Source organism: Melanerpes formicivorus, unplaced genomic scaffold, assembly GCF_026170545.1.
Source record: "Melanerpes formicivorus ecotype bairdi unplaced genomic scaffold, bMelFor1.0.p_v2 SCAF_29, whole genome shotgun sequence".
Taxonomy (NCBI): Eukaryota; Metazoa; Chordata; class Aves; order Piciformes; family Picidae; genus Melanerpes; species Melanerpes formicivorus.
In genome coordinates this window covers 9,595,369-9,622,819 of record NW_027142381.1, presented here as the reverse complement: position 1 = coordinate 9,622,819, position 27,451 = coordinate 9,595,369, and the positions used below count along the sequence as shown (strand labels likewise).

Sequence of the window (27,451 nt, the reverse complement as noted above, 5' to 3'; positions counted from 1 at the left end):
TGGAGCTGCAGGGGCAATCAGAGATGCACTGGAGCAGGCAGTGAGGTTTTCCCTCACCACTGAGAGCGTTTTGAGGGGCTTGGCAGCAGCGTGTTGGGTTAGGACAGCTCACTAACGGTCTAAACTAACAGTTTGCTGCCACAGTGCTGCTCTCCGCTGCTGCTTGCCTTCTTGACTCCTTGCCCGCGGCAGGGGGCTGGAACTGAATGACCTTTAAGGTTCCTTCCAACCCCAACCATGCTATGATCTCTCCCCACAGACTTGTGAAGACCTGCCAACACGATGCAAATCTCACGTCAGGAAGAGATGGGATCAGTGCAGGCTGCCCAAAGCTGCCACCTGCCTGGCACAGAGACTCCTCCAGCCTCATTTACCTGCTCCTGAGGCCAGACCGCGGCACAGCAGGGAGCTGGCAACGTCTGCAAACAGCCCAGCCTCCCAACACAAGCACTTGCTGCATTCCTCTCTGTGTACTCCTCAAACTCTGCCACCAGCCCAACCAAAGCCTCCCAAAGGCTTCGCAGGGCAGAGGCTGTTTGCTGTCCACAGGGGACTGATGATGCTTTCTCTTCTGAGGCGTCGCACAGGAAGGTGGCACTGGGCCCGCTGGGCAGTGGTGTGCGGGGTGCAGGCTGCACCGGTGGGAGCACAGCCCCGGCTCTGCACAGCCCCACGCTGCTGCTGCTTGCTGGCTCTCCTGCTGACATTTCCAGCTGGACAGGCAGAACAAGTCTGGAAAGAGCACCAAGTTTGGAGCTGGGTGCTGCTGTGCAGCTGCAGACTGCAGTTACCTGTGCCCCACACGGCAGCTTGGAGGCTGCTGAAACAGCTTCTCTGGGCTGTGGTGTCCCTGGCGCCTTCATGGGCAGCAGGCCATCTGCTCCTCCACGGGATCACAGAATGGTTTGGCTTGGCAGGGACCTTAAGGATCATCTAGTTCCAAGCCCCCTGGCCTGGATGTCTTCCCTGCAGGGATGACCTGGGACTTCCTTAGCAATCCACACAAAGAAACTCTGCGGGAGGAGTTTTGTCAGGGTGTCCTGCTCCAGCTGGGAAGGTAAGTACCAGATTGCTGCTCTGAAAGCCTTTCCCACAGCAGTCCACACCTCACTTGCGACTGAAATAAAACCAGTGCCAGGGCACTTTGGGAAGGTGATTAACATCCCAGCCCTGCACTGCATCTGCAGAAGGGCCACCCTTCCCTGCTGCCATGCTCTGAATCACTCAGCTCTGTTAGCTCTGTGCAATCAAAGATCTTCAAAAGCTTTCCAGCAAGCCTCCTGCTTTACTGACCCCGTAAAGTACCCAGGGCTCAGTATCCAGGACGGATGAGGCTTGGCTTTGTCTGGCACTCAGCTCCTAATTGGTTTGCTTAACACTCAGCTGCTAAAGTTAGCAGAGGATGAGGAATAAACTGTGCTGGGCTAAGGGTAACATCATTATGGCATTGTTAGGAGGGTGAGGACACGAGTCTCCACACCTCCCACAGCCTCTTGTTGGTTTTGGCTGTTACCTGAAGCTTCAAGTGAAACTATTTCAGGCAGGGAGAAACCTCCATCAGCATTGCAGGGGCTTCAGGAGGGACCTGCCACTGCCACCAGCCTGCATCCCTCTCCCTGCCTCCCACTGCCTGCTGGACCACAGCAGATGATGACTGCAGAAGGTAAGGAGCACACAGCAGCAGGGATCCAGAAGCAATGGTGTTTAATTAGGGTATACATTAAATTAAATCCCACTCTGAATATTGGTCTCCAGGTCATGGCGACTTACTCACTGCAGGGCAACTCCAGCAGCCCCAGAAAGGCTCTGGGTGTTGTACAAGCACAGAAGGCATCCAGTGCTTGTCTTTCTAGCAGTGATGCTCTGTCCATGGGCACCTCTGCTGCTCTCCACCTCTAACTGACTCTCAGCAGCTGGCACATGTTGCAAAGCTCAAGGTACAGACAGCTGAGGAGCATTAGATCCATTTCTGGAGGGGCACAGGCACAGAGAAGCTTCTGTCTCACAGAAGGTGGTGAAGCATTTTACAGCTTCCACAGCTCTGGGAGGTAGGACCTGGGCAGCTGAACCCCTTCAGGGTTCTGGAGGGTGTGGAGCCTGGCATCCTCAGTGGGTGCCCAGCTGGGATGTGTCCTCACCACAGAGCTGAGCTCCTTCACAAGCTGGAAGTCTTGTTGTGAAGTGTTTCCTCCACTGCCAGGCGAGACCAGGCAGGCAGCTGGTGGGGACTGTCACTGTTGTGTTGAGCTCACAGCCCAGTGTCCATCTGTCCAGCTGCAGAGGCGGCACGAGGCCGAGCGCACCGTGGTCACGGGTGAGGGTGCAGCCAACAAGGCTCAGCAGCAGCCTGCCACTGGTGGGCATGAGCCACCTGCACTGGCCCTTTGCTGGGCAGCAACTGGGCCCCCAGTCTCTTCTGCACCCTAAGATGGGGAGAAAAGAGACACAGTCCCTGACCCCATTCGAGGATGACCCCAGTGGAATCTCTTGCAGCCTCATTCCCTTCTGCAGCAGCAAATGCTGTAGGCTCACCTGAAAACTGCCATCCCCTAAGGGCAGGCTGCTGAGAGCTTCCCAGTGCCACCAGAGTCCATCTCAGAGCCCCCAAAAGCAGAGGAGTCCCTCAAGACCTCCATGCAGATCATCCATGTCCTGCTGGGGCTCCTCTCATCGCCCTCCTTCAGCGGGATGTCAGCATGCAGAGCAGAGTGTGCCTGTCCCCCTGCAGGGGCTGCCTGGCAGCGTCCCTGCCCAGCCCCAGCTCTCTGCATTCGCTCATTTAGAGGAAAAGGAGAAATACAAAACCAAACCCATCCTCAGCTCTGACCTTTACCAAAAAAATACAACAAAAGGAGCGAGAGAAGGGACTCAGGAGCAATATATACAGACAGGGAATTGCACTTAATTACAGCACTTTACATCCATTGGACAAAATTCACTGCTTTGTATAGAAATCTCTATGTGGAGGAGTGGGGAAGGGTGAGGATGGAGCAGACTGTACCTATATTTACACTTCAATTGGCTCAGTTCAACAGCACAATGCAGTTCCTCCTTCCAGACACCAAGTAACGGACCCAAGGCCCTCTCAGTCCCTGGGGTGGAGGAGCAGAGCTTCAGTGTCCATCTCACCCTTTCTCTGCCAGCTCCCAGTACAGCTTGTTCCTGCTCCCTCGGCAGAGCCGGCGGCCTCTCGGAAGGCAAATACTTCAGCAAACAAGTCCCCAAGACACGTCTTGGAAATACTGCGTGGAGGGGAGGAGAGGCAGGGTCCTGGGGGGACTCCCCGCGGGTCCGGGCCCGTCCCCGGCGGCGTTTCGGGCTGCCGGCTCCCGGCTGCGGCGCTGCGCTGGCGGCTCCCCGGGCTCGGCGCGGGTCACCGCCGGGATGTTGTGGAAAATAAGATCCCGTTGCTATGTGCAAAAGCAGCGAGGTGTGGAGCATCACCAGGCTTGCAGGGGACACTGCGGAGGAAGGCAGAGATGAGCGGCGGGCAGACCGGAGGGGAAGGCAGCGCCGCGGGAGGGACTCTCCGGGGGGCAGTGGGAGGCGATGCTTCCAAACGCTTTGCACATCACCCTGATGTCCCGCGGTGGTCCAGAAGCCCTGCTTGGCCCCAAGCCCTCCCCAGCAACCCCGAGGGGGAGGCAGTGGGAAAATACTTTCCCAGCCAGATGTTGCCACCCTCTCCCAAAAATAATAATGATAAAAAAGGGCCTGGCTGTGCCCAGGCTGCTGGAGAGGTGCTGCACAGCTCAGCAGCACTGCCAGAGCAGCCAGGCGCGAGCAGGAGCTGGGGTGGGAGCAGGGCTGGGGGCCACGGCCATCACTGTCCCCCAGCATTGCTCTCACCTCTAGGCAAGGAGCTGAGCAGCCCTCACTGCCACATCCATCCCACCCCAGCAGCCCCTCTCCATCCCACCCCAGCAGCGCCTCTCCATCCCACCCCAGCAGCCCTTCTCCATCCCTCGGGGTGGGTCCCCCTAGTCAGTGGTGGGGTGGGTGACCTTGTGGGCCTGAGCACACAGCAAACATCGTAAGGTGGAGATAAGGAGACGCCAGGAGGCTCCCGTGACAGGTCAGCAGGGACAGGCTGCAGCTATCAGGTGTTTGCCAACGTAATAAAAATGGTGGCTCGGCCTCAAGCGTTGCCAAAGGAACCAGAAGGTATTTGCCCCTTCCAGCTCTAAATAACATCATCTGATAAGAGATCTGCAGCTTTGGGCTGGGAGGGGACCAGGGACATCCTTCCAGCCTCTGTCCCCACCAACAGGACTGGGAGCAGCTGGGCTCCACCACAGACTGGGTTTGCAGGGCCTGGCGTGGGGGCTGTGGGGTGCAGAACTGCTGCTGAAGAAAGCAGCTTTGCTTTGAACAAAGATGCTTCTCCCCTTGGGGAGTGGGGAGTTGCTCAGGGAGCAGCAGCTGAGCCCCCCAGGTTCAGGCTTTCATGGGGGAAGTGCACCCCTGGGCTTATCCACTTGCTCCCACCAGCAGCAGCCACCCCTTGCCCAGCAAGCTATGCCCCGAAACCTGCAGCTGCCCTGGGGACCCAAGAGACCCTCCAGCTCTTTCTGCCCACCCCAGAGGTGCCCACAGCTGCCAGGTATCCTCATGCCCAGAGGATGTGCTGAGGCAAAGCCTCTGTTAGCCCCAGTCAGGGACAGAAACCCACATCACCAAAAAGGCATTGGAGGAACAGAGTTTGCAGGGCCCCCACGCTGCCTCCTCATTCACCTCCGCTGTGAACCAGGCAACCACTGAGAGGAAGAGCAATGCTCCAAGAGACATTCTCCACCTTCAGCTTGATGTTGAGTGGTTGGTAGGAAAAGAGGCCCCAGGGGCCGGCAGGCTGATCTGGAGGGAACACGGCCCCCATGCCTGCTCCTGCCTTGTGCGAGGGCAAAGGGGCCAGATCCTGCCCTGGTCGCTGTTCATCACGTACAGGGGCTAACGGGGTGGGTGCCTGCACCCGTTCACTGCAGCAGCCACGGGTCCCAGCTCCATCTCCCCCTCCTGAGCCGGGAGCCCTCCACCTGCTGCAATGAAAGTGCAGGATGGATGGGGGCGAACCGAGAGAGCCGCAGCACCCCGGGCACTGCCGCGTCAAGGTAGGCTGATCGCAGCGGGGCCGGCCGGCCGCTATCGCCCCGCCAGGGAGATTTCCTGTGTGCCCAGGGCTGCTTCGGAGCAGCCCAGCATCAAAGGCAGCCCACGGTGGGGTTAATGGGGGGTTCGGGTGAGCGCACAGCAGATGGGCTGATAACGCCGCGCCGGGGAAGTGGCGCTGCCGAGGAGCGCGGCCGTGCCTGACCGACCCCCCCCCGGCCCGCGATGCGCGGGCACAGACAAATGGTCACCCCCAGCACTACAAAGCATGGGAGCCTGACCCCAGCCGTGGGTGGGGATGTCCATCACCCCTTCCCAGCCACCCTAACCCCGCCAGGCAGCCCCTCTCCTGACTTCTCTCCTCTGCAGCCCCAGTCCCTTTCCTTTGCCCCCCCGGGGGGTGTCCCAGCAGTCCCACCTCATATTTACTCTGTGGGCATTGCAGACATTTTTTCCCTCTCCCCTGTCAAACCCCGGTAAGAAAGTTTATCTGGATGCAAGTTCAAGGCTCTCTCTTATTTATCTAGCGATCAATAAGGGCCACATATTTCCCACAGTCCCCAGAGGTGGCTTTCAGAAAGGGACCATTGTCTGAGGAAGGCCTCACACACCTGATCTGACCCAGGATAAGTCCAGCCTCACACCTGCACCAGCCCTGGGAAGATGATAAAGGTTTATGGGCTGGGGGAAGTTGGGGTGCATCAGAGCCTGGCCCTTCTGCTCAACTCCAACCAGGGCCCATGCACCCTGGACACAATGGCACCAGACCCTGTTTGGTCCTAACCTTCTCAGTCCTCTTTGAACCCCATCAGGATGCTCCCATGCTGATGAAGATGCCCCAGGGATGAGCATGGCACCACCAAGTCCACATCCAGACCATCACCTGGATCCCCACCTCCCTGGGTTGTGGTTCTCAGCACTCTGAGGCTCATCTCCAGCCCCTCAAGCCCCATCTTCAGGGAACAAACAGCCCTGTTCTACCTCCACACACCCTTCCCTGTGCAGCCCTGGCCACACGAGCCTGGCCATTACCTGCTTACTGGAAGACATGTTGGTCAGCGTGCTGATGCTGCTGGTGTCCGTCACCACCATGGCCGGGGGGAAGCGGGAGGTGTGGGAGTACTGGGGGGGCTCCTGCTTGTGTGCATACACTGCAGGGAGGAGGGAGAGAAGAGGCTGTCAAGGAAAAGCCACCCACGGTCCTCGCCCCAGGGCAGAGCAGGTGACAGGGCTGCTGCGTGGGGATGAGCAGCGTGGAGATGTGAACGATCCACAGAGAGCAACCAGCACCCGCCCTGCACCCCGGTCACAGCCCCGCGCTGGTACCCACGGGACAGAGGGGACAGCCGAGGGCAGGGGAGAGCAGGCAGAGCCCAAGCTCATTTTCCACCCAAACCCATTTCCTGGGCGCTTCCCAGCCGCTTACTGTGCGAGTTCTGCAGCTGGGTGACGGTGGCCATGAAGGGCTGCTGCGGCATGTGGCTGGGGGACTGCTGCATCAGCGGCTGCTGGTGCGGGCTGTGGAGCTGCTGCGAGAACTGCACCGGCTGCAGCGCGGCCAGGCTGCCTGCCACGCTGTTGATGACAGGAACGCTCTGCGCCTGCGACGTGTTCAGACCTGCGAGGGGAGACAGCGGCACGGGGAGGTCAGCGCCGGCCGTGCGCAGGGGGTCCCCTGCCTCTCCCGGGAGGGGCGCGGAGGGCAGCCGGGGGTGCGGACTCACTCTGCGCGATCGCCATGACTCCCGACAGCGGCGTCATGATGAGGTTCTGGGACTGCTGCGGGTTGTGGTGGGACAAGCTGTGGATGTTGGTCAGGGTGCTGACCGGGGGCAGGCCACCCCCCGAAACCGAGATCTGCCAAGGAGCAAGGTAGGACAGACCATCAGAGACACAGCCAAGGGGGCTGCTCAGCCCCATCCCCTGCCCCCTGCAGTGAGGAGACTGGGGGGTGAGGGGTGTCAGCAAAGCCCCCTCCCAAGAAGCAAACAGGCAGCAGCCTCACTGGGACACCTTCCTCCCACCCCCCTGGGGCCACAGAGCCTGCCTGGCACACCTGAGCATCGTGTTAATAAGTAGTGAAGAAGCAGCAGCAGAGAAGGACTTTGCTGGCCCTGGCATCCAGCTCCACCAGAGCATGGCACAGCTCAAGACTTTGCCATTTTGTCCCCTAAGTCCAAGCTCCTGCCCTCGGGGACAGCTGAGGACACTCAGCACTCATTAACTTCTAATCCTCAGGGCTGTAGGGGAAAGTGGGAAATATAAACTCAGGAAGAGAGAAAAATAAAAGGCAGAAAGCAGGTAAAAAGGCCTCAGAGTTATGCCCTCGGTCACCACTCCTGCAGGTGGGTGGCACGCTGGTGAGCAGAGGCAGGCACACGCTGCCAGTGCCAGCTCCTGGCACTCCGGGTCAGCGTTCAGGGATCAGACACACAAAGGCACTGGGAGCGTGCAGAGGCCTGGGGCTGGTTCCCAGGACAAGAGGAGGCTAAGTTCCTGATTTCTTTACTTGCTGCCCATTCTCCTGATCCCTCTCATTAGCCTCCTGCACCCAGCAGCTGCCACCCCTGTCAGAGCCGCCGGTGCCACTCTCCGTGTGACATTTCTGGACACCAGCTCGAGCACCTTGTTTGTTTTGCACATGTGAGCTGGAGATAGCCCCACTGCAACTGAAACAAATCCATCAATAAATTCCAAAGCCCGGGAGTGACTCACATTTCCTGATCCGGTATTTTCCACCCTCAGAGGCTCTCCAAGGCCAGGTTACGCCACACTCTGCTGCACAAGGCAAACAGCTCACAGCCAGAGCGTGCTGCGTGCCTGCAGCCTGGGCTCAGACTCACAGAGCCCCACAGCCCAGCATCCTGGGGTTGCAAGGGACCTCTGGAGCCCACCCACTCCAACCCCCCTGCTAAAGCCCAGGGCCACAATGGCCAGGGGGGGTTGGAATCTCTCCAGAGGAGACTCCACAACCTCTCTGGGCAGCCTGCCCCACGGCTCCAGCACCCTCACACCAGAGAGGCTTCTCCTTAAGGTCAAATGGAGCCTCCTGTGCTCCAGTTTGTCCCTGCTGCCCCTCGTCCTGTGACTGGCCACCTCTGAGAAGAGCTCAGCCCCTCCTCGTGACCTCCACCCCTTAGATATTTCTATGCATTTATTCAGACCCAAAGCTCTGCTCCCAGAAAAAAATATCCTCTGGAGACTCCAGGAGTGGGAAAGAGCCTGCAGCCACAGGACCCTCAGGGGAGACCCTCTGGCACTACCACAGCTGAGGGCAGCACTGGAGCTTGAAGGAGTGACGCTCCAAAGCTTCCTTCAGCCTCTGCAATGCTCCTCCCTGAACTGCCTTCAAACACAGCCACTTCCTTGGCAGCTCCTGGGTTCCTGTGGGGCACTGAGGGCCCTGTTTGCTTACTAGAAACCACAGCCTGCAAGGTGGTTTTATGAAATCCCTTGCAAGCTCTAGCTGGCCCTGCTGCAAGATCAGAGATAAGCTGGCAGAGCTGCATGCTGCTGAGGAGCTGTGCAGCAGGGGGAATCCAGCAGGGCTGCTGCTGGCACACTCCAGCCCTTGCTGCACTCCAGTGCATTGCTTATCCCAGTTCAATCCACTGCATTTCCATGCTGCCTCCTCCACTGCTGGCCACTGTGAGATTCCTTTGCCCCAGCTGAGGATCCCTCCCTGTGCTCCAACAAACCCACCCCTCAGACACAGAATCATGGAATGGGTTGGAAGGGACCTTCAAGACCATCCAGCTCCAGCCCCCTGCCATGGGCAGGGACACCTCCACCAGCCCAGGCTGCTCAAGGCCTCATCCAGCCTGGCCTTGAACACCTCCAGGGAGGAGACAGCCACAGCCTCCCTGGGCAGCCTGTGCCAGTGTCTCCCCACCCTCACTGTCAAGAATTTCTTCCTCATCTCCAGTCTCAATCTCCCCTTGTCCAGCCTAAAGCTCTGGCAGGAGAGTGCTCTGCCACTGAGATCCGCAGCATCTTGTCCTGCTGGACCCTCACCCCTGGCACTCACTGCTGGCTGCTGCTGCCTTTATTCCTGACTCATTTTATGGCTTCAAGGCTCAGGGTTACAGGGCTCAACACACCCCTGGGCAGAGCTGGGTGCGGAGGCAGCGTGCCTGCAGGGCTGGGTTTGCTCTGTGCTATTCCCCCTGCTTGGTGGGGGACGTTTGGCTTTGCAGGGTCAGCAGCTGATCCCACGGGAGACCCTCGTGGAGAGCCAGAAGAAAAGGGAAGATGAAAGGGTGCCATAGCTGAGGGAGGGTGCGAGGAGCTCCCCACAGCCACCCAGCTTCACCAGGAGACCAACAGAAGGGCTCAGGAGGGACAGCTCTCTGAAAATGGAAGTGAAAAGCAGGGCAGAGCGAGCCTGGCCGCGCCGCCCAGGGCCGTGTTTGACTTTCGCTTTCAGCGATCGAGAGCCCTCCTCCCGGAAGGGCCAGGGCCACACACAGCCTCTGCCAGCCTGCTCCGGGCAGGAGCTGTGCTCTCCTGCCCCATCCTCCCTCATCTCCAGTCCCAAGCTCTCCTCTTCCAGCTCAAAGCCACTGCCCCTCGTCCTAGCCCTACAAGCCCTTCAGAGCAGTCCCTCCCCAGCTTTCTTGTAGCCTCCTCCTGTGTTCATCTGTGGCCACCGAGATGCCCTGGGACCATGAGGTCGCTGCTTGCACGGAGAGCACTCCCCACAGCAGCGCTCCAGACTTGGGGGGCTCAGGCAAAAGTGATGGATGAGGATTTTATCGATGCCAGGGCAGCGGCAGGAGAAAGCAAACAGAGATCCACCCAGCAGTCAATCCTGAAGGCAGGCGATCAATAGGCAGCGGGCAGGGGCTGGCAGCCGGCAGGGGCTGTACCCACAGGGCACGCCGGTGCCCGCCGCGGCCGGGGGCTGCCTTTGAGGCGGGGCTGGGGCAGTGCCCGCGGCCCTGCCCTGCCCACAATGTGCCATTGTTGAGCGCGGGCGGCGTGTGAAGCCCGGGGGAAGGTGTTTGCTCTGCCCTTATCTTATCAGCGGGCGGGCCAGGTGTACTCACCATCTTCCCCTCCGCAGACAGCAGGCCGTGGCCGGGGTCCAAGCCGCCCGGGGAGACCTGCTGCAGGACGGCCTGGCTGGTGGTGACCATGGCAGCGCTGCCGTGGTGGCTGATGGCCCCGGAGGACGCCGCCTCGCCGCTCGCCGCCTGGCTGTACCGGACCCCTGCAAAACACCGCCGGGGTGGGCATAGAACCGCAGAGTCACAGAGTCGTTTGCGTTGGGAAAGGTCTCTAAGAGCATCCAGTCCAACCTTCATCCCCACACCACCGCGGCCACTAAAGCATGTCCCCACGTGCCGTGCGCTCCCGGGACAGTGACTCACCCGTGGGGACCTTGGTGAAGCTGCCCCAGCTGTGCCAACCCCCTGCAAAAGCAGAAAGCTCTCCTTGGCTTCCTCAGCATGAGGATGCAAGCAGACAATGCAAGCTTCCAAACAGCACCTTGGGTGATGAGCAGGAGGAGCAGCACTGAACCCTGTGCCCCTTCCTCCAGTGCTGATTCCCAGCCTCTGCTCAACCCCAGCTTCTGCAATTACAGCCAGAAGTTGGTGCTGAGGGATGCTGAGCACCCGTGGTCTCAGAGGCCACAGGCTGAAAAGGGACCTGCACCTATCTGCACCTCCTGTGCTTTAACCTGCACCCATCTTGTGGTGTCCCCACAGCTCTTGGGCAGCAGCCTGGGAGCCCTGAGCTGCAGGGAACAACTCTGCCCCCTCCAGCTCGTCCACCCCCTGTGAGGTTCAAGCTCTGAGCAGCTCTCACTTTTCCCTCTCTCTGACTTCCCTCTCGACTCACTCCCCACAAGTGTTTGGTCAAGAGGAGGACGGAAGGGGCAGACACACACAGCCCTGCAGCCCACCCCTGCAGGGAGGGAGGTCTGGCTCAGGCACAGCTCCTCTAGCTAAATATATTTAATTTGGCCAAAGCCCCCACACTTAACCATATGATCAGCCATGTGTCCTGGGAAGGCACCTACAGATCACAAATAATTAACTGAGGAAAACCCATGGGAAACAAAAGTGGCTTTCAGGGAGCTGCCTGGATGAATACAGCCAAAAAACACCCAGCAGGAGACCAGCACCATGCTGGGTTCACTGAACTGCCCTGGGACCGAAGCACTGGGTGAGTGGATGGATGGACAGACACCCCACATCCCTTCTGGCAAAGAAAACCATGGTGGTGGAGCCCACCCTGCCAACTGAGAGCACCAAGAGCATCACCCAGCCATGACCCCCAGCCACTGCACAAGGGCATCCAGGACAGCTCCCCAGAACGAAGCCCAGCTGGAAAGGTTCAGCCTGTGGAGGTTGTTGGTGGCTTCTCAGCTGTCCCAGAACATCACAGACACCCCCAGCCACAAAACCCACTCTCCCTCCTGGCACCTTAGAATCATATAACCACTGAGTTGTTTCAGCTGGAAAAGCCCTTTGAGAACAATGAGTCCAACTCTGCCCAGGCTGGTGCCAAACCATGGCCCTCAGCTCCACATCTCTGCATCTCCTGAACACCTTCAGGGGTGGGGATTCAGCCACCTCCCTGTGGAGCCTGCTCCAGTCCTTGAGAACCCTTTTGAGGAAGAAGTTTCTTCTCATGTCCAATGTAAACTTCCCCTGGTGCAACTGGGGGACATTTCCTTTCATCCTGCCCCTTGTTCCCAGGAAAAAGAGACCAACACCCACCTGGCTCCAGCCTCCCTTCAGGAAGTTGTAGAAGGCAACGAGATCTCCCCCTCAGCTTCCTTCTCGCCAGACTAAATAGCCTCAGTGCCCTCAGCTGCTCCTCATTTTGGGCTCCCCAGGTGAGCTGATGGAGGCTGGCTCAGCAGGATGCTCTAAGGGCTACTCTAAAAACCTCTGACTCAAGAAAAAGGGCAACAATGGCAGCTGGAGCCCAGGACCTTTCCACCAGCTCCAGAAGCATCTTCCAAAGCGCAGGAGGTGGCTGCAGCCTCCACCCAAGCCGCGGCAGTCACCCCCCGGTCGCCTCCGACTTTCCCTCCTCGGCTGGTTAAACACGTCCCGCAGATAGGAATCTCCCCACCATGTCTGGTTCCTGATCATTTCCCAGCAATCCCCTTTTACCCCTGATAATCAAAGAATGTCCTCTGGCAGGTGGATATTTGCCGGCCCGAGCCGAGTCCCTGCCACGGGCAGGGTAAACATTACCCAACCGGGCCACAGGGGCTGCTGCGCCGCGGCCGCGGCCGCCAGGGATCCTGCAGCGCTGCTGGAACAATGGAGCGCAGATAAAAGGAAGCCCTTCTGCGGAGCCTGATCTCGGAGATAGAGGAGGAGGCACAGGCGGCTCCCCTGGCCAGGAGAAGCAGAGCTTCTGCTCCATCTTCCACCCCTGGGGTCCAGTGAAGCTTTCAGTAAGGCCCCAAAAGCCAGGCTTTCATCCCCAGAATCACACTGACCCGACCGAGGATGGCTGCAACTCCTGAGCCAAGGGCCTCAGGGTCATGAAGTTGTCTTGAAAAACACATGGAATGGTAAAAAGCTGAGTTTTAAGCATTTCCCTGTGATCCTGAGGCCAAGACTTGCATTGTTTGAGGAACAACCACCCGTGCTGAGATGCTCTGATAGCCTGGTGACCAGGATTTGGGGGCTCTAGATAAAGCCTCTGAAGACTCCAAGTCTTGATGAAGATTAACAATGCCCAGGAGCATGAGGTCAGGCTCTGGCACCACCATCCAGCCCCACCAAGGACCCCAGTCCCACATGGAGAAGGGGCTGCATCCCCAGAGCTAACAGGCACCTGGGTCTGCCCACAAGCCACTGTCTGGGTAGCTAAAAGCCTTCAGCCATAGCTGTCTGGCAGACCTTTAGGAAGCCCCCAACTCTCCCAGCCTCAGTTTTTCCCATCCCTAGAACAGGATGGGTGTCGTTGTCACTGAGGTGCCCTGGGGGCTGGAAAGCAGCACAGGGCATGGCTGCTGGGGCTGTTGTCACTGCTGTGACAGAGGTCCCTGATGCTGCTGGGTACCCTTCCCCTGAGCTCCACATTCCCAGCCTGGCCTAAAGCATCACCCTGAGCAACAGCTGCCTTCAGGCTTTATCCCAGGCCGCTCCCAGGTGCACCTTACCCATCCTAAGCCACTTTGCCAGCCCCCATTTTCCTGTCTTTGGGCCCTGTCACAGCAGCAGGACACCACTTTGCATGGCACTGGGACACAGTGTGCTGCCCTGGGGCAGGTAACCCGTGCCCAGGCTTCCCTGGGCACCAGCTTCCAGCAAACCCTCCTTGGCATGCTCTGCCATCATGCCAAGCCCCAGGAGCCAGCCCATCCCCTGGCACCACAGCCCCTCACACCTGCCATGGGAACCCCCATGGGATCCCCCCAGTCTGGGTGGATGCAGAGGATGGCTCTGATGGCTGCCACCAGGACATGGAGGTGTCCTGCTGGAGCAAGCAGGGGCTCCACAGCCCAGGTTTATGAGCAGGGCTCAGACAACCATTGAAGCCCACTGTGATTGTTCTGCTGCTGCTCTCCTGGGGTGGAAGCAACCCCTGTGCAGAGGGTTTTGTTCCTCAGCCTCTCCCTGCAGCTGCCCAAGAGAGAAGCCTGGATGGGGATCCCCAGGAGTGGGCCTGGCCATGGAGCTGCCCTTGTTAAGCCTTTTTTGTTGTTTTTTACTGGAGCCATAACATAAAAATCTGTTTATGGGGCCCAGCTATTGTGTGGCCCCAAGCTGCACTGCCTTGAAAGGGTTTACTGCTTTCCCATGCTCCCAGACAAGCTGCAGGGTCCAGCTCCTGCAGCCTTAACCCTGTGCTTCAGCCCATGGGGACGGGGGTGTGACAGCCCCCAGGGAACAGCCTGGTCCAGTGCACCTCCAGCGCCCTGCCAGAGCTGCTCTCCTGAGCCAGGGCTTTGGGGAGAGGGCACTGGAGAGGCTGAGGGCAGCAATCGATGACTTTGCTGCTTTCAGTGCAGGCTTGTGCCATTTTCTGGCCACACTGGGTTTTGCTGCTGGGAGAGCAGTGAAAGGAGAGCAGAAAAAACCTCTCCCAGTTTCTGCCTTGAAATCCTTCGGTTTCAGTCCTGTCTCTTTGGTGAGCGAAAGCAAGGAAGCAGCTTCATCCTCCCCTGCTGGGGGGCAGGTCAAGGTGTTAAGCTGTGCTGTTGGAGCACTCTCTGTACTTTTAAATGTTCTCCCCATGCAGCAGGAACATCTCACAGCACACCCTGATCCCCTGCTCCAGCAGCAGCCACCACTTGCCCCAGCATCAGGCTGTGCTTTCGCCTGGAGCTTCACAAACACCCTGCCAGCCACCAGAGATGCCCAGCCCCAAACAGAGCCAACCACGCCTGGGCACCAAGAATTCCAGCAGCAGCAAGAAGTCAGCCATGGCTCTGCCCCAGCCCACAAGGATGCAGCCACCAGCATGGACCAGGAGCTCAGCAGCGGGGTGAGGAAGGCCAAGTGTCACTTTTGGGGTCACGCTGCACCTACTGACACCACAGGAGCAGCCGGCTGGGAGCAGGGACCTCATCACCCTGAGGCAGGCCCAGAAAGCACCCAGGGCTGCCCTGGCTTTGGGGCTGCCACTCAAATTGTCCCTAAAGTGTTAATCTTGCTAAGTTACAGAGGTGCACAGTTTATATCCATTATAAACCTGTTTATGGGGGCTGGACCCTCCCATTCTGCTGCTGCCATAAAGTTCTAATTACCCCCCATAAAAGCAGGAAAAGCTCCTAACAGCACACTGTACCCACCGAGCCCCACAGTGCCCCACAACAGTAAAATATTACAGCTGCTGGCACGGGGTCCACAAGCAGGACCAGGACAAACCCCAGCAGCAATGTGCCAGAACCAGTTAGAAGCTGGGGAACCTCTGGACCGAGGACTCCTCTTTAAAAGCTAAATCACTTGAATTGCCCTTTGGGTCTAGGGAGAATCTCAGGGGTGGGACTGGGATATTTTTATGTTTGTTATCTCCAGCTCTGAAGATATCTAAAAATGCAGATAAAAGATTGTCCTGTGGTGTGTGAGGGCAGGAGACTGCTCCAGGGCTGCTCCGACTCAGTCAGAGCCATGGGATGGTTTGGATTGGATTGGAAGGAACCTGAGAGATAGATTTGGGCTGGAGATGAGGAAGAATTCTGGGTAGGGAGGGTGGGGAGACACTGGCACAGGCTGCCCAGGGAGGTTGTGGATGCCTCCTCCCTGGGGGTGTTTGGGGCCAGGCTGGATGAGGCCTTGAGCGACCTGGTCTGGTGGAGGTGTCCCTGCCCATGGCAGGGGCTTGGCACTGGATGATCTTTAAGGTCCCTTCCCACCCAACCCACTCTGAGTCTGTGATCCTGCAGTGTGGGAACTAGTGGGACAAATGGATGTGCACCTCACACACCTTTGGGAACAGGACCCCTGGGATGGGCTGGAGGTGATGCCGTGGCACCCCCACCCCGGGGCTCTGCGGGGTCCGCCGGGCGCCGGCCGGCCCTTTGTATGCAGGGCTGGGGGTGGCTGGCAGGCAGGGCGGGTGTCACCTAATCCCATCAATGCTCTGATTGTCTGCCGGGCTCTTGAAGATAAAAATGGCATAAGCCAGAGTCTACTGCATGGCACCGAGATAAAGCCCTGAGTGACCTTCAAATCAAACAGGGAACCAAGATCGCTGATAATGCCCCATGGGAAGGGAAAAGTCCAGAGCTGAGAGAAGCCTCTGCGATAGACAGGCTTGAAGTATTTACCTCCAAATAGTTAAACCCTGCAGCTCGAGGCCTGGCAGATGGGTCTGCAAGAAGAGGCCAGGAGGATGTTTGACTTTTACAGCTCTTATCCCTGCCCAGCCTCATTACAGCCTTTCGCAAGAGCCCATTGAGGTCCTGAGGAGCCAGCAGCTCCTGATCCCTCTTTGTCTGTGGGCACGGGAGGGATCCTGCAGCAGCCCCGCGCCGCCAGCCCCATGCTTCCTGCCGGGGGCCGTGCCGGGGGGCCGGGGCCGTGCCGCGGTGGGACACGGGCGGTGTCCCTGCGCTGTCATTAAGCTGTTAAAGCATTGAGCGCTCCAGACGCCGCCGCACGCCGTGCAAGGGCAGTTCAAATCCCAGCATGGCCAGCCCGGGATGGGGTCAGCCGGGCCCTGGGGCCATGCCCTCCAGCACTGCCCCGTGCCCTGCTGAGGCTCCATGTCCCCCAACACAGAATCAATCACGGAGTCGTTTCAGTTGGGAAAGACCTCTGAGATGGCTGAGTCCAGCATCTCTTGGAGGAGGTTTAAGCAGCTCCAAGCCTGCCAGACCCAGCTTGGTCCAAGTGACCCTGAAGCGATGAAGCCTGAGCTCCACCTCTGCCCATCACCCCCAAACCATCCCTAAAACCCCACACCGGCCTTAGCCATGCCTGCACCCTCCTCCTCAGCAAGGTCGATGGATACGAGCACCATCCACCAAGAGATTCCCACAGCCGAGCCCTCCTGACCCCTCTGGAGGGGTCCTGCTCCAGCAGCACTGCGGCCATCACTCCTGCCCTGCTCAAAAGCCCCTCCAAATGGGCTGTCATCCGCCCTAGAGCCACGGCCAGCTCCTGCTGGCCACCGCTCCGAGGGGAAAATAAAGGTTGGGGGCTTAACAGCCCCCAGCCCCCTCCAGCCCCGAGATAAATGCCCCTGGGTACAGTAATTGCCATCCCCTAATAGAAGGAGACAAAGGCTCTGGGGGGTGCTGCATGCGCGGGGGCACATCAAAGGCAGCGGGGGCCGTTCAAAGCCCCACTTTAATTGTCAATTAAGCATGCACGGGGGGGGGACAACGCCATGACAACGCGGGCTCCATGCTGGTGGGGCATTGTGAGCCCCGCCGGCGACACTGGAAACAGCTGATTCTGCTGACAATGTGCTTGTAGGGCACCTTGTAAGCAATCAGCCGGTGACAGGAGGGCAAACGTCCTCCCTGTCCCCACCATTGTGTGGGGCATTCCTGGGGCAGGGTCACATTCTGGTCACCGCCGGCCGGCCCTGAGGGGAGAGCGGTACCCAGGAGCTGGGTCGGATGCTGCCTGTCCCTGCCGGGGCTGGGAGCTGGGCTGGATGCTCTGCGCCCACACGGGGCCAGTACATCCCTCAGGTACCGCTTTGGGGGCTGCCCTCGCTGCCACCCCAGGCCTGGTGCCCAGCCCCACTGACACTGTCCCCACCTCCCAGACTCCTCTCCCCAGGCACTTTGCCCTTCCCGCGGGGCCTCTCTGCCGCATGTGGTTGTTTTAATTTGCCTTTGTAACGAGCTGGGTGTAACGAGCCAGGCAGGGTCATTCCCGAGAGGTGGCTGGTTTTAGCCTCCCTGCTCAGGCTGTGCCACTGCTGTGGCTGAGGGGCAGCGTGGAGCACTTGGGGGGCAGCCCTCATGCTGACCCCCCTCCCACCCAGCACCCACTCCTGCATGCTGGGGGCTGGTGTGCTGGCTGCAGAGGGCAGGCCAGGGGACAATGGGGATTGTTCTCCCCACAATGCCTCCTGCCCCACGCCGAGCCACCCCCCTGTCCTGATTAGCCTGCCCCAGTGTGCAGCCCCCTCCCCACGGTGTTATCTCCTGCTGAAATCCCCCAGGAGTCTTTGGCAGGTCTGCTCACTACACACAGTGAGGCCAAAGCATGGTGTGGAGAGGTGGAGGCTGGAGTGAATCCTGCACCCCCCCAAGCAGCTTTCTTCCTCCACCTCCTCCTGCTCCAGTGCAGCACCTAGCACCCAGCCCAGTCCAGCTCCAGCCCTGCAGCAAAGCCAGGACACTGGCACAGCTCCCAAGGAGTTTCACAGCATCACCTGCACATGCTCTCCCTAAAACCAGTGTGCTGCATCCCAAGGCCCCAGCACGGATACGTGAGGGGTAGGGCAGCCTACCTCCCCACCCTGCTAGGCACAGCCTTCCCCAGCCCACACTGGGACTCCTCTGAATGAAGCCAGCCGAGGAAAGGCTGACTTACCCTCACCACGACAGAAATCCAGCCCCTGCCATGTGGTTTGTCCAACCACAACATCACAGTGACAGCACTTGCTCCTCTCTGCACCACCACAACCTTCTAGGCAGGGACCAGGGTGACCATCTTCTCCCTCCTCAAGCCTGCCCACATGCAGCCCCGAGGGCTCAGCACCCCTTTCTCCAGCAGCAGCAGCTGCTCCACCGACAGAGCCCCGCCAGCAGGGGCTTACCTGGCATCTTGCTGGGCGGAGAGGCGCTGGGCTGGTTGTGGTGGGGGGAGCCGTGGGAGAGCAGCAGGTTCATGGTGTGTGGGGGCTGCCCCGAGCTGTAGGCGTCCATGGCCAGCTTCTGGCGGAAGGCCTCCTCCTTGCGCCGGTTGGCAAACCAGTTGTAGACGCGGACCTCAGTCACCAGGTTGGAGCCCAGCCCGTGGGCCTTGGAGGGGGACACCCCTCGCTGCAGGCACTCGGCCCTGCGTGTGCAAGGGGACACGTTGGAGCACGGCTGCTGTGGGGGGGCAGGAGGCTTTGGGGGTGTTCCAGCCCTTCCTAAACGCCTGCCCCTCCTTTCCAACTGCACCCACGCTGTAAAAGCCACCCCCGACCTCTCTGGCATCGCTGTCACGCTGCAGCATCCCTGTGGCATCGCTGCAGCATCCCTGCAACACACCCATGGCATCCTGGCAGCTTCCCTGAACCATGCCCATGGCATCCCTGCAATATCCCCATGCCATCCCCACAGCATCCCTACCCCAGCACCGAGCTTGCTCAGCCCCAGGTGGGGAAGCCAAGGCACAGAGAGTCCAGGCAGCTCCTCGAGGCCGTGCTAGGAGCCGTTTGTGGAGGCCAGGCTGCAGGTGGGCAGGGCAGGGCAGCCCTTACCTGTTGCACTCCTCCACCAGCGCCTCGCGCTCCTCCTTGCTGGGGTTCTTCTGGCGGTCGTAGGCTTGGTAGAGGATCTGCTGGGAGGCTGGCCCCCACTTGAAGCGATTGCGCCGCATCTTCTTGCTGGGCGTTTCGGAGCAGGCCTCGTCGAGCTGGGCAGCCCCTTGGGTCTGCTGATTGAACTCTGGAAAGAGAAACAGCAGCTGATCCTGACTGCCTTTGTCTGTCATATTTCCACACCCCTGGACTGTCTGGTTGAACTCTGAAAGAGAAAGGAGCAGAGGTGAGCTGGCCTGTAGCCGCCGCTCGCAGCCACCGTCCCCGCAGCCACCACCCCGCAGCACCCCCAGCCCCCCCAGCCCCCCGGCCCTGGCACAAAAGAGACTTTCCAGCAGCCCTGGATGTTCCTTTTATCCTTTTAGGTTTCTCCCTTGTCACCAGCAGGCAAACTCTACCCTGCTGGGGCAGCTTAGCTGAGCTTCTGTCTCGATTTGTCTTGCTTTTAGGCTGATGGTTGGTTGAAGGTCTTAGAGGTCCTTTCCCAAGCAAAAGGATTCTATGAACTCATGAATCTCTAAACCAGGTACTCCCTGCCAGCCAGCCCAGGGAAGGGACCAGCCTTGGATGCTGCTGGGGGAGTTATCAGCACCCCCTGAGCCAGTGTTCAGCAGGGAGCCACGTGCAGGACGCACACTCATGGCAGGGGCTCTGCCACCTGCTCTTGCTGCAGGAAGGGCTTTGCGGAGCCTGCCCAGAAGGTGCCTCCCCCAGAGCTCCCCTCCTGCTCCTGTCCCAGTGCCATGGATGTGAGCCCTGTGCCCGGGGCGGGCAGGCACCAGAGGTGACCTTCCCCAGCAGCCAGCCCCGGACCCGGCGCTTGTCAGCGCGGCAGTAAAGGGAGATTAATGAGAGGGGTTTATTATTCCCAGCCTTGCAGGGGAATTCTCCCTCTTCTTCTAATGGCTTTTCGCCCTGTGAGGAGGGGGGGACACAGGGCAAGGCTGGAGCAGGCTCTGTTTGCTCTAACATCTCAAGGTGTGTTTTCAAAGCAATGGTATTTGGTGCTAAACCCTGTCCTGTGCTTCCTGCCCCCTGGATATTGCATCCTCTAGGAGGAGGGGGGCAGAGTCCTTTCAAGGCGGGGGTGTCCGTGCCCCAGCCTGCAGCTCGGCCAGAAACGAGGCTGCTTTAGGTGAGGTGGGACACAGACAGGGCTGGGGTCGTTGGGAGTGGGGCACAGAAGCAATACTCTCTGTACTTGGTCAAACTCATCTGCATTTAGAGTCGCAGAACCATTTGGGTTGGAAAAGCCCTTCAAGATCATCCAGACCAACCAGCAGCCCTACCCTGCCAAGTCCACCACTGAGCCATATCCCCAAGCACCACATCCATCTGGCTTCCAAACCCCCCCAGGGATGGTGACCACCTCCCTGGGCAGCCTGCTCCAGCAAAAAAGTGTTTCCTAATGTCCAGCCTAAACCTCCCCAAAAGATATCAGAGGCTGCCCAAGGCCCTGCTACAGGCAGGAGCACTCGACAGGAGTTTTCTCTTCTTTCTCTTTCCTCTTTCTGCAAGTTGCAGAACCACAGAATGGGTTGGGCTGGAAGGGACCTTAAGGATCAGCAAGTTCCAACCCCCTGCCAGGGGCAGGGACACCTCCCTCCAGACAAAAAAAGAGAAAAGAGAAAGAAGAGCAGCCCCAAAGAAAAGGGAGCAGAGGTGGGGAAGGCATCGAATGGACCTTGTGGTGTCCAATCACCCATTGCTTCCCAGCTCTAATGAGTGCCAAGAGGCGCCCAGGAGCTCAGCTCCGGCTGGGCAGGGGAGAGCTCGCACGGCATCACTGGGGCCAATTCCCCTGCACCTTAAATCATTTCACTTGTAAGATTGTTTGGGGGCTGCTGGGCAGTGCCAAGGGAGAGGGCAGCGGAGCTACTCCTTGCCCAGCTCTGGGTGTGCCCACAGGAGACACGGGGACCCCACTCTCCCCCCTGCCAGCCCCGAAGGGCAGCGCTGGCGCAGGTACTTACGCCGGAGGATCTCCCGCTGCTTGCGGACGTACCACGTGTAGAGGGCAGCTCTCTTCTGCGTCTTCATGGGGGTGCCCTTGTTGAGGTGCTGCGAGAGGTGTGACTGGTTGAGGCCGGTGACATCCACCACCTCCCGCTGCGGGATGTTGTGCTGCTGCATGTACCCCTTGATCATCTTTGCCGCCCGCCACGGGTCCTCGCTGCAGGGGAGGGAAACAAAGGGTTAATCTCTGCCAGTGGGGAAAAGCACCCCCGGTGCTGGAAAGCCCTTCCCGTGCTGCAAAGCCCTTCCCGTGCTGCAAAGCCACTGCTGTTATTCCAAACCCTGCTTGAGAAGGACACCGGATCCCTTGATCCTTCCCCGGCTGCCGTCCCGGGCCCCAGGACCGCCCCAGGAAGCAGGGGCTGGAGGCTCAGGGGCTCACAGGGTGCCGCAGCCACCCCGGGGATGCCCGTCAGGCTGTTTGCCCAGGGAGGGAGAAAGAAAGAAAGAGGATCTTGGTGTCCTGACAGTCACACGGAGGTCCCTTAATGGTGATAAAGCAGCTCCAGGTCCCTCAAGGAGAAATTGATTTGCTGTATTTTTTAATTTCCTTTTTTTTCCCTTCCTCATTTTCCCCTTTTTGTTTATTTTCTTGGGGTCTATTTTCTTCTTTCTTTTCTTTTCTTTTCTTTTCTTTTCTTTTCTTTTCTTTTCTTTTCTTTTCTTTTCTTTTCTTTTCTTTTCTTTTCTTTTCTTTTCCTTTTTCTTTTTCTTTTTCTTTTTCTTTTTCTTTTTCTTTTTCTTTTTCTTTTTCTTTTTCTTTTTCTTTTTCTTTTTCTTCTCTCCTCCCCAGTCCCAGCACACACACCACAGGGCACACAATCACATCCATATGGCTACAGGGAGCTCAGATGGATAAAGACAAAGCTCTCCTCTGGAGCTGCCCAGGATGGTTGCCCTGTGCCCGCTCCTGGGTGCGGTACCCACACTGTGCCCCTGGCTAGCAGAGACCCCCAGGTGGCCACCAAACCTCACCTGCCACACTCACTGCTTTATCTTCTCCCTCCCATCCCCACAGGGATAAATATCTGCAAAATCTCAGTGTTCATTCCAAAGAGCCCCAAGAGCCCCTGTGGCCAGGCTGCCCCCGCAGCGAAGGGCCTGGGCAGGAGGAACACAAAGGACTGGGAAGTGAAGGTCAAACCTGGCCCAAACCAGGCCCCAGATGGAAAAAGCAAACCCAGCCCCCACAGCCCTCCACCACTGCAACTCATTCTGGAATATTTTTATATTCAAGGGGCTTTATGGGCAAGAATTTTTATATTCAATGATTTTTATAGTCAAGGATCTTGATATTTATTTTAGGATTTTTATATCTTTGGAATTTGGCTCCTTCAGGACCCAGGTGCAGAATGACCCTTCCCCAGATCCACACTGCTTTGGTGTCCTTGGGTGAGCTGACACCAGGCCAGGGAACAAAGAAAATTAGGGAATAAAGAAAGTGGGGAAGTAAAGAGGCAGCCAAAGGTGCAAATGCTGCCAGTGCTTGCCAGCTCCAAGGCAAGCACAACACCACACAGAGGCACAGCCCCCTGCTCCTGCCCTGTCTCCCAGATCCTGGCTTCATGCTGGCTAAAGGGAAGGTTTCGGTGCCGAGCACATTGGTGTGGAGCCTGCCCCTGGTCACAGCCCTGCGCCCAGCTAGTGCCACCCCCCGGTCCCGGCCTCTGCCTTCCCACTGCATTACTTATTTTGGATCCTTCAACTTGTCTCAGGAGAAACAAAACTCCAAACAGGTTTCTTACTTTGTGTCCTGAAGGCAGCAGGCAAACAAAGCAGCTTGGATCCAAAGCAAAAGTACCGAGCAGGGGCAGCCTGTGGATGCGGTGAGGGCTTTGCCACCCCGGCACGGAGGGCATGGAGCTGTTCTGGCTGTCCCTGTGCCCACTGCTGCGTCCTCACCGTACACTCTAGGGTGATGCTGGCACAGTGTGCAGCTGTCTGTGTGCACAGGCACAGACTCCAGTCCTCCCAGCAGCCCGGAGCCCAGACCGGGTTGGGTATGGTGCAACCAGAGAGCTCCCTCCAGTCCCCAGACTGCTTGGCACCGTGCACCAGGCCATCAGCCCACCCAAACGTGGGTGCCAACAGCAGACAAGGGCACTTCTCTGCGGGGTGGCACCAGGAGCTGGCGGGGACAGCCGCGGCAGAGGGGGTTTCAGGGCTCTCAGGTCCTCGTCCTGCCCCAGGGGAAGGTAGGAGCCACCGAGGATGTTCAGAAAATGTTCTTCCATCAGCTCTGTTCCAGAGGCTCCTTCCTGGCCAAGCAGGGCAAAGCCTGCCAGCCGCCGTGCCCGAGCCCAGGGGCTCGCACGGCCCTCTGCCACCAGCATTCCATGTCACTAACTGATCCTGCTAATTACTGATTAATAATAAGTGAATGGATCAGAGCTCATTAACATTTCTGACAGCAGTGTGGTTCACAACCAAGCCCAAGGCAGCGTTTGCCCAGAGTTCAATCCCGAGCCGGAGCACAGAGAGCGCTTGGAAAGCATCAAACAGGCGACTGGGGGCTGCAGATCTCTGAACTGAGCTCAAGGCTGGCAGTGAAAAAAGAACTGAGAACTGGGGGGGGAAGTCCCTGAGCTCCCCTCCACCTTATTCTTTGCAGCAAGGTTTCACCTTGCTGTTCCCAGCCTGGGTCACACTTCCACTTTCAGAACAATTAGTCCTTGATTTGTAATTTTCTTTACAAATCAACTTGACCGTAGTCAAAAGGGTTAAACAACCTGAAACCAAACCCAAACATTTTGTTTCATGTTAAACAAAATGTTTGGACTTGACCCAAAATGAAACCTTTGAGTGTTTGTTTGGCCTTTTTTTTTTTTTTTTTTTGCCTTCCACCCTTTTTTTTTTTCCTTTCCTTTTCTTTTCTTTTCTTTTTGGTTAACCTAAAAATCCAGAGAGGAAAAACCTTTGGATTCAACACAAGATCATTTTTTTTTCTGTCACCAAAATGAAGGGGAATACAAACCAACCCAACCATGAATTGTTCAATCTTCCCTTGGACTTCATATGCAAAAAGAATCCCAACCCAACCCAGGAGGGCTTTGCAACAATGGGAAACCACTTCACAGCCCTGGCTCCGCAGTTCCTCTCCACCAAAACGAAGACTTTTTTTTCCCCTCGCACAAAACTAAGCCAAGGTGAAGCCCAGCCACTCAAAGTGCCATTTCCCACTCCAGCCTCAGGTACAAACTGGGGCCAAAGCCTCTCCTTCTCCCCGGGGACCGATTCCCAGACCTGTTCACCCCTTTTGCCAGCCCTGAAAACAGGTAAATGCACTCCACATCCTCGGAGAAACATGCCAAGAATTCCCACAGAGGGATTACGAACCCATCTCCCCGCAGCACTCATCTCCCCGAGCTGCATCTGCCCTGCACGCAGGGAGCCGGCGGTGCCGCCGCTCCCCACACCCCTGCCACGGGCTTCAGAGCACCTCCACCCAGGGGTGGCTTTCCCACGGTCTCTAGCGGGCCCACGGGGTCTGGGTGCTCCTGGGGCACACAGTTTGCCCGAGCAGGGTCTAAGCAAGTCCCAGAGGGAGGGAGAGGGTAGGGAGGAAGGGAACCGCAGGGCGTCTCGCCCTGGAGCCAGGCTCGGCGAGAAGCTGCCGTGCCAGCGCCGATGTGACACTCGCCCCTGGGCCACCCGCACCAGCTGAAGCCCTTTAGGTGCCACGAATGGGCCCAAGAGAAGGTGCTGCTTGTCAAGAGGTCATGCCCAGGGCAAACTGCTTGGGGCCACAGCACCACGGTGGGTAACTCCTACCCACAGCATGGGTGGATGACCAAGCCTGAACCATAGTTGCAAAAGGAGGTGGACACAAGGACACAGGAAGAGCCCAAGCTTGAGGCAGTCCTGGGATCAGGACAGGAGGAGTGGGAGCAGAAGGGGTTTAGCCCCCGTGTGTGGCTGCAATAAATGGTTCCCAACTGCCCTGCTCGGCTCCTTCTCCAAGTACAAAGGCCTCTCTCAGAGCAAACACCAGCTCTTTGCAAAGGCTCCTCAGGGACATGTGCCTGCTCTTGTTTGCACCAAAGGCAAACTTTGCACAGAAACACCTGTGGGAGAGCAGCGAGCCCAGGGCTGAGCTTTCTCTGCACCCCCAGGGACGGATGAAGCAGGGGACTGGGGACAGGAAGGAGCACCCAGAAGCACAGGGCAGGGTGCTAGGCAGGAAGGGGGCACCCAGCAGAAAAGGCCTGCAACAATTTCTCCCTCACATGGAACCTTTTCAGCATCCAGTGTGCCCCAGCTGAGTCCCTTGGCAGGAATGGGTGCCACTGTCCTGCCCAGACCCCAAAAGGCATCATCTGCCCTGCCAGTACTGGGGCAAGCTGGGCACTGGGCACACTGCAGCAACCATGACAATGTCCCTGTCCCCCGCCGAGCGCTGGCACACTGCACCATGCTGGCGTCCTACAGCCAGACCGCGGCACACCACACCGATCACGGCAATGCCCCCGTCCCCGGCCAAGCCCTGGCACCCCACTGCCGAGGCACTTGGCTGTTAGGGGACAAGATCTGGGGCCGCCCCGGGCTCCATGAGCTGGCAGAGGGTACAGGCACACACGGAGAGACTGAGCCCGGCGGCCAGGATCGGTGCCAGGCTCAGGTGCTGCTGGGGCATCGAGAGAGGTATGAAAACTGCAGGGTAGGGTAGGGGGGATCCACACACTGGGATTCCCGTGGTGCTCTCCACCTGCCTACGCCAGCCACGATCGCCGTGGTGCCCGCGGCTGCGGGAGAGGCAGCGGCAGTCCCTGCCCCGAGGCACGGAGGGCAGCCGATTCCGCCTGTGCCCCGCCGGTGTCCGCTGAGCCCCGCCGGCTGCCCCGCTCCAGCGGCGCGGCATTGCCGGGCTCGGCACAGGTCAGCACGGCTCGGTACGGCTCGGCACGGAGCTGCACCCCCGGGAGGGGCAGGAGCCCAAGCCGCCGCCTTTGGGGGTTTCCTCCTTCCCCCCTCCCCGGCTCGTTTACAACCTGGGCAATGAATAACCCCCGCCCCGCTCGCCCTAGCCGCGGCCTTTTGTGTATCTTTCTGTTGATGATTTATAGAAATAAATTAATAACACCCCGGCCTCCACGTGTTGCAGTTTATGTTTTATCACCCGGCGCGGACGGATGGAGCCGGTGGCCGGTCAGAGCCTCCCCGGCCCCGCTACCCCCGAGGTACCCCCGGTTCCGCCGTGACGGCCGAGCTGGTAGCGCTCGACGGGGCTAGAGGACGCGGCTGGCGAGCTCCGACCTGCCCTGTCCCGGTCCTTCTCCCTGCCCCGCTCCCCTCAGCAGCGGGGTTACAGCTCCACCGGCTCACTGGGACCAAGGTACAGCCCCACCGGGCCGGGACCCGCACACCAGGCAGGGAGCACCGGGACTAACCACTGGGTAGGGGGAAGCCCCGAGATCCGCCACCAGGATTGACCACAGGGCGGGCAGGGAGCACCGGGACCCGGCACGGGGCAGCGCACACCAGGCAGGGAGCACCAGGACTAACCACGGAGCAGACAGGTGGCACTGGGACCGGTCACCGGGAAGCAAACGGTAGGCAGAGCACGTAGGGATTGACCACAGGGCAGACAGGGAGCACCGGGACCCGAGAGCGGGCAGCGCACACCGGGTAGGACACGCAAGGAACGACCCCAGGGCAGGCGGACGCCGGCCGTCGGATCGAGAGGCTGCAGACAGACCCCGGCGAGCTGCGGCGTGCGCCCCGTACCCATCCCGCTCCTGTCCCGGTCCCCGCCCGTACCTGATCATCCTGTCCACCTCGGCTCGCTGCTCCACGGCCTCTTCGGTATTGAGAGCCTGCAGCTCACGGAGGATTTGCGGCGTGTCGAAGTCGTCACCGTCCTCCGAGCCCTCGTCGCCGGAGAGTTTGCCCTTGCCGTGCCCGTTGGCCAGCGGCGGGAAGGTGGCTTTGCCGTCGGGCTGCCCTCCGGGGGAGAGCGGCAGGTTCTCCAGCTTCACCCCGAACCCAGCGGTGGGCACCATGTCCTCCAAAGCTCGGATCAGCCCTTCTTTGGTGACTCCGGAGCTGAGCAGGGCACCCAGGAGCTCCCGTTGCAGGGCGCTCAGCTGGGACACCATCCTCCCGGGGCCGGCGGCTCGCCCCGCCGCTCGCCCCGCGCCTCCCGCCCGCCCCGGGCCTCCTGCCGCTCCGCCCCGGGCCGCCGGGCTGCTGCGGGCCGCGGGCCTCCCTCTACCAAGCCATGACCGCCACCATTAGGCAATATACCTTATGCAAATCAGCACCGGGAGGCCTCTCCTCCGGCCGCCGCCCGGGCCCCCGCGCCCCCGCCCCGGCCCGGCCCTTATCGCCCGCGCTGGGGCGGACTTTGCCCCGCGGTCTCCGGGAGGCCCTGGAGGAGCGGGAGGGAGCGACGAGGGCAGCGGTGAGGTGGGACGGGACG

The 27,451-nt window shown here is 59.2% G+C and overlaps 1 protein-coding gene across 2 annotated transcripts; it reads right to left on the bottom strand.

Moving 5' to 3' along the window:
* Positions 1 to 1,687: 1,687 nt before the first annotated feature.
* Positions 1,688 to 27,315, bottom strand: HNF1B (HNF1 homeobox B). 2 transcript variants are annotated; one of them, XM_068154958.1, is made up of 9 exons: positions 26,791 to 27,315; positions 20,991 to 21,190; positions 18,958 to 19,222; positions 18,307 to 18,548; positions 10,155 to 10,318; positions 6,831 to 6,963; positions 6,533 to 6,724; positions 6,139 to 6,257; positions 1,688 to 3,461 (listed from the first exon to the last, which is right to left on the bottom strand). In XM_068154958.1, the coding sequence occupies exons 1-9, from the start codon at positions 27,126 to 27,128 to the stop codon at positions 3,441 to 3,443; spliced, it is 1,674 nt and encodes a 557-aa protein (XP_068011059.1). In that variant the 5' UTR covers positions 27,129 to 27,315; the 3' UTR covers positions 1,688 to 3,440. The 2 variants fall into 2 exon arrangements, with proteins under 2 accessions (XP_068011059.1, XP_068011060.1); XM_068154959.1 differs by having other exon boundaries at positions 18,958 to 19,144.
* Between the last annotated feature and the right edge of the window lie 136 nt (positions 27,316 to 27,451).